This window comes from Corvus brachyrhynchos, unplaced genomic scaffold (assembly GCF_000691975.1).
Source record: "Corvus brachyrhynchos isolate BGI_N302 unplaced genomic scaffold, ASM69197v1 scaffold14, whole genome shotgun sequence".
NCBI lineage: Eukaryota > Metazoa > Chordata > Aves > Passeriformes > Corvidae > Corvus > Corvus brachyrhynchos.
This window is the reverse complement of record NW_008239110.1, coordinates 19,348,939-19,354,664: the sequence shown is the minus strand read 5'-3', so window position 1 is coordinate 19,354,664 and position 5,726 is coordinate 19,348,939. Positions and strand designations below refer to the sequence as shown.

At 47.2% G+C, this 5,726-nt stretch overlaps 2 protein-coding genes across 5 annotated transcripts in view; both read left to right on the top strand.

Annotated features, from left to right (window-relative positions):
- Positions 1–2,727, top strand: part of MRPL18 (mitochondrial ribosomal protein L18) — a 5,039-nt gene extending 2,312 nt beyond the window's left edge. The window contains exons 2-4 of the mRNA XM_017739423.1: positions 280–584; positions 2,021–2,255; positions 2,523–2,727. Of these exons, the coding sequence (XP_017594912.1) occupies positions 280–584; positions 2,021–2,255; positions 2,523–2,594 (612 nt within the window). The 3' untranslated portion in view covers positions 2,595–2,727. The remainder of the gene's footprint in view (positions 1–279; positions 585–2,020; positions 2,256–2,522) is intronic.
- A 993-nt stretch (positions 2,728–3,720) lies between these two features.
- PNLDC1 (PARN like, ribonuclease domain containing 1) overlaps positions 3,721–5,726 on the top strand; it is a 12,283-nt gene continuing 10,277 nt past the window's right edge. For 2 of the 4 annotated variants that reach the window (XR_001863750.1, XR_001863751.1), the window contains exons 1-4: positions 3,721–3,853; positions 4,363–4,420; positions 4,542–4,615; positions 5,559–5,592. Coding sequence is in view for 2 of the 4 variants with exons in the window: in XM_017739532.1 (XP_017595021.1) it covers positions 3,778–3,853; positions 4,363–4,420; positions 4,542–4,615; positions 5,559–5,592 (242 nt within the window). In the remaining 2 variants the exon portion in view is untranslated. The remainder of the gene's footprint in view (positions 3,854–4,362; positions 4,421–4,541; positions 4,616–5,558; positions 5,593–5,726) is intronic. The other 2 variants (XM_017739532.1, XM_017739531.1) reach the window with 1 other exon arrangement.

Here is a 5,726-nt window from a genome sequence, read left to right as displayed (position 1 = left end):
CGCGACCTCCGTGCTCCCGGGGCGATCCGGCGGCCGGGGGTCTTGGCGGTGCTGCTGTGCCAAGGATGAAGGGTTTATACCTTGTTATTTGGTAGTGATGTCTCTGGTTCCTTGTGTACTTCGCTTTCAGTGTTTTGTAAAGCCTTGGTCGTAGTCACGCGTGAGTTTGTATTTTATGTACGAGCTCAGAAACGGCGTTAGTATACTTGCAGTTCACCTCATAAACTGGGGAAACAGGTCGAGGTCTTGTCATCCACCTGTTAAGTGCTTAAAAACTAAAAGCAAGATGATTTTGCCCTGCTGACTTCTCTAAGCTGTGTCATTCTGTACTGTATCCATTCTACTGTCTGCACTACATGTTGTTTTAATCTTTGGTGCTTTTTTATCTGCTCTCCCTCCCAAGGTCTTCGTTTTGCATCAACTACAGCCAGTCTGAAAACTGAGCCCGAAGTGGACACAAGTGAAAATGAGGTCGTTGCCCCAAACTTCACTAACAGAAATCCTCGGAACTTGGAGCAGATGGCCCTGGCTAGGAAGGAGCGTGGCTGGAAGACAACTTGGCCAAAGCGTGAGTTCTGGCACAGGTCAGTCAGGAAGTCACTGCCAGAAATGAAGACTCCAAAAGAAAAAAACCATACCAAAACAAATCCCAGAAACCCACATACAGAATGTATATTTTGGGTTGCTGAATCAGTTATCACATTAGTGTTTCCTAATCAGCAGGTGTCTTCTGTGTTCAGAGAACAGTGGACTAGCAGCATGTGAAAGTCAGCATATGTGGTCAAGATTTTTCCATCTGTTGTTAAGGCAACAGTAATGTTGCTTAAGCAACAGCTTTTTAACTCGGGATTCTCTTACTCCTGTGCTTACCATGCTTCACGGTTTTATTTGAGGCACCATAATAGTCTGTCTGGAGTTGTTTTATGTTTGTGGGTTTTGGTTTGTTTTTTTTAAGTTCATTTTAAGCTGGCATTTCAAAGTCTTTATTTTGTTCTTGTGCAGAGAGCCCCATCCAGTTTGTTCATACCAGGAAAGCCGATACTGTACAGTACAATAAGAACTAGTTGCTCCTAATAAATAATCTATTGTTATGTGTGGAAGCTTATGAGGTACTTTCTGCCAATTGCAGATGTCAAGAAGTAGTTATCTGCTGTGTCAGCACAAGCCTTAAAGGGACTACATAGTGACCTTAAAGTTCCATTTCTGCTGGAGCAGTTCTCCTCATCATACATAGATCTGTTCCACACTGTGCAGGTGTACAGTGCTTAGTTTGGAGTGGTGCTGGTCTGAGGCAATGTAGGACTGTGGCCCTGAGTAACTGATGAAAAGTTGCTCTTGGAATTTCACTCTTCTGAGCTAGTAACAGGAGTTGTGTGAGTCAACACAGGCAGGCAGCGGGAACAACCACAAAACTACGGCTGAAATGCAAAGAGTACATTTATTTCACTGCCTCTCTAACTGGAGGATCCCAAGGCAACACCAAGGCAGAGACACACAGGTGGGAATGCAGGCATTGTTAGGCCTGATCTGTGCAGGTGGTGGGCCTGCTGTTGGCACCCATTTATTAAGAGCATTTTGGCTTACCATCGTGCTGTGCTCTCCCCCATGCTTTTTATGATCTCTGAGCTTTGATCTTCTGCCTATCAAAACAGGGAGCTCAAGCACATCCATGAGAGTGCCTCCAAGTCTCTTCAAACACCTATGTTATGTCCACACAGAGATTCTACTTCTCAAAACAGAGGATAAACATCAGTAGGCATAATACATGGGGTTTCCCACAATGTTATTCTGCAGGCCTTTCCATTCCCAGCTGCAAGGTCACTTGAGCAAATCTTCCTCACCATTCTTCTGCTTTTAACCCTTTGCTCCCAACTGAGTCCTATTATATGTCTTAATAAGTAAAATTACAATATAATGTAATACATCAGTACATTAAATTTTATTTAATAAAATGTAAGCATTTGACTGTGTTCTCTGGAAAAGACATTATAATCCCATGTTATTTCTTTCCTGCACTCAGATTACGGCTCGAGCGGACGCAGCATTACGTAGAAGCCTTTGTTGAGCGCTCTAACGGGGATGTTGTGGTATCTGCCTCTACCCGAGAGTGGGCCATAAAGAGACACTTATACAGTCCCAAGGGAGTAGCCGCATGCAAAAACCTTGGCCGTGTAATGGCACAGCGCTGTTTGGAAGCAGGAATCAACTTTGTGAACTTCAAAGCCATTATCCCCTGGGAACACCATTGTGACTCGGCAAGTACCCATCTCCTTATTCCTTTGGCCCTTTTTTCCTTTTTAGGTATTAATTTTACTTCTCTTCACCATTAATTTTCTTATGTGGCTTGACAATCCCTCCTTGCAACACTCAGCAGGGTAGCTTTGACAAGCTGCAGTTCCTGGCATTATGCTTCCATGAGGCTGTTACCCTCTGCCCCTCGATGTAACGTGTCCCCACCGATATTTCAGTGCTGCTGGCTTTTAAAATTTTTTAAATTTATTTGTGTTTATCTTTTAAACAAGATTCAGGAATTCGAGAAAGCTATGGAGGAGGGTGGTGTTGTTCTGCGTGAGCCACGAAGACTCTATCAGTAAAATGGAGATTGTTGGGAAGACTTTCAAAGGAATGAGGATCACTTCTTTTGGTTTGTGTACTGGCAGAGGGAAGGTCCAGAGCTGGCAAAAGTTGAAATGCATCATCATATAATAAAATATTTCCAAATGGGTAGAAGTGTTTCATATTCTTTATTCTAAAATGATCAACACCTTTAGGGCTAGAATAAACTTACCATAGTTCAGCCTGACAGAATTTATTAATAATTCTACATTTTAAAAATATATTTTATTTTTAAGATTTGACTTTCTTTGTTCTAACCTGAACTCTGGAAATGCTTTGATATTTGATCCCTGTACACTGCCAGTCTAATCTAGCAAAATGTAGTCATTATATGAATGTTGAGAACTGTGATGAAGTAATGTGCTAATCTTGGTGAAAAGATTAAATTCCTCTAACTCATCTTTGCACCTTTCTTGCAATCTGAGATTCTAACTGCTTAACGACATGGATAGGTCTAGGAGGGAAGCTGCACAAATGCCTGCTGTAGGGAGTAAGAAGCGCCATTATCTCCCTGTGTTGGCTGCGTGCTGCAGGCAGGTGCTGTCAGCGTCTCTGCCTGATGGCTCGGCAGAGCTCCCGAGCATGACCAGGCTGTGAAATCCCCACACTAAGTATGTCTGCACCCCTCTGACAGGGAAGTTCAGGGAGGCCAGCCTGGTCAGTGCAACTCGTGTAGCTGTGTCCCGGTGCTGTACCTGCTGCCTCGTGTTTGCGGGCTCTGGGGCAGGAGAAGGGAACGCCTCGGTTGTGTGCCGGGCTACAGCAGCCTGCGGGGTAAGCCCGGCCCGGTTCTGGCATCCGTACTAAATCCTCACCGTTCAACTGACATAATGAAAAAAACACCGCAGTTTGACTGGATTCTTACCTAGTCGTTGGTTCATAATAACAACAACTCTCAGCCAGTGACGGCCTCTGTGCGCTCTGTATTTCCGGCAGACGCGCAGCCGGAGCTGTGTCTGCGCTCCCTGTGAGCGCGGGCTGTGCGGGGCGGCCCCGCAGCCTCTCCAATTTCCAGCCTAAACCTCCCCGTCTTTTCCTCTCGCCGCTCAGGTCGCGCTGGAAGCCCCCGTGGTGCTGCCTTTCCCAACCCTTACTGTGGGTCGGGCCCGCCCCGCGGACAGCGCCGGGCACGCAGGCGCGCCGGGCCGCGGGAGGGCGGTGATGGAGGTGGGCGCCGAGGGCTTTGCCCGGCGCCTGCCGCGGCTCAGGCGGCGTATCCTGCGCGCCGCCTTCGTGGGTGAGAGTTCGGGGCGTCTCGTCCGGCCCCAGTGCTGCCCGCGGCCCCCGCCCGGCCGCGCAGGGGGCGGCTGGCCTCTGCCCGACGTAGGGACCCGGGCGCTGAGGGGTGTTGCAGCCGATAATGGCGCTGCTGCGCCCAGAACAGCGAGCGCTGAGGCGCGGGGATTTCAACAGGCGAGGCTGGAAAGGGAGCCCTGGCTGCGGTGCTGGCCTCGGCTCGGCGGGCTGGGGGCTTGGGGGGTTACGGGGTTCGGGAAAGGGGCACGAACACAGCACAGGGTGAGGCAGGCTCTTCCTGGGGGGCGTGGGGGAGGTGTCCCTGCCTCATCCTGCCACAGGGGTGAGGTAGATGGAGGTGTAAGCCCCACAACCTTTTCTCTTGGGCTTGCTGCCGGTGATTTGACAAAGGTTACGGTGAAGATAAGTGTTTGAGAGAGCCCTTTCCTCGTGCTGGTGAAGCACATGCCTCAAGTTTCAGATTCTCTTGTGTTCTTTCCATTTCAACAGCCCTTGATATGGAGTTTACTGGCTTGCATTCAACTTCCGTACAAAACAACGAACCCAGGTAAAGCTGTTGGACTTGAAATGTGAGGGAGGCTTGTTGCTCTAGCCCTGTGAGAACAACCTGTGCATAGCAGACTTTCGTGTGTCTGCTCTCCTTTCCCCAACTCTGGTTTTGTTCCTAGCCTGTTTGACTCCCCTGCCGAGCGGTATGTGAAGGCCAGGCAGAGTGTTCAGCGCTTCACTCTTGTTCAGCTTGGTAAGTGCTGCTTTGACACGGAAAGTGATTTCCCGAGGTCTTACAGGTAACTGGGCTTCTGCTAACAGGTGGGTCCGGCAGGTGGCTCTGGCCTGAAATCACTCATTCCAGAGACATTTGCTTGTTGGTTTTTTTTTTTCCCTTTGATGTTTAACACTATCAACTTTTTAATCAATAATGTAAACTCAGGTGGGCTATATACTTTTTACTGGTCTAAAGTTGACCATATTTAAGGGTTGCAGTTAAAAATGCAAGGCTTTTAAATCAGAGGATGCAAGCAAGAAGCATATGACAGCAGCTCCTGTTCAAAGCTGTGTCATTTGATAATACAGTGCATGATGAGGAAGGGGACTACGAGGAAAATGAAGGCTCCTATTTCTGTCATTCCTAAAATAACAAATCAACGCGAGAAAGGGCCTGTGGAGGAGGGCTACTGACAATTAACAACCAGTAAGGAGTCAAGAAGCCAGCTCGAAAACAGTTTGAAATACTGCTTAAAGTCCTGGGGTATGTAAGATCTTAGTGTGCCTTTTAGGGATTAACAGAAGAAAAAAAGAACTGGGTAAGTAAAACCCATGTTTCAGTCCTCTGTGGTGCCCAGCTTGTTCCAAACATTTTTGTAGTGTAGTTGGACCCACAAACTCAGCTGTGTATGCACAGTCAGAGACTCATCACCAGCTCACCTCTTGCCCATTGCTCAGTCTATTTGTTGTTTAATTCAGATTTGACTCCTTTTCCCACATAGCAGTAAAGGCTTGTCCTGTTCAGCTCTCAGGGATCTGGGGAGTGGCCCAGCAGTTGGTGCTAAGATTGGCACAGTGACATTTGTGAATGGAAAACATGTACTTCTTGAGGGGTTCCCCACATCCCTTATCTAATTTGCACACTGTCTGTAGACATCCAGCTAAACACTGCCATCTCAACAGAGGTTTCTTTCTTGCAGGGCTGGCAATATTCTCAAAAGAAAATTCAAGCAAGTAAGTAAAAAAGCAGTTTTCCATTACAATGAGGATAGTGCAGTAGAGATTTTATACATAATTGCCTTCGGGTGGAATTATTTCTTGTAATTATCTTCTAGAGATATTTTTCTTTTCATTTTAGGTATGTGGTG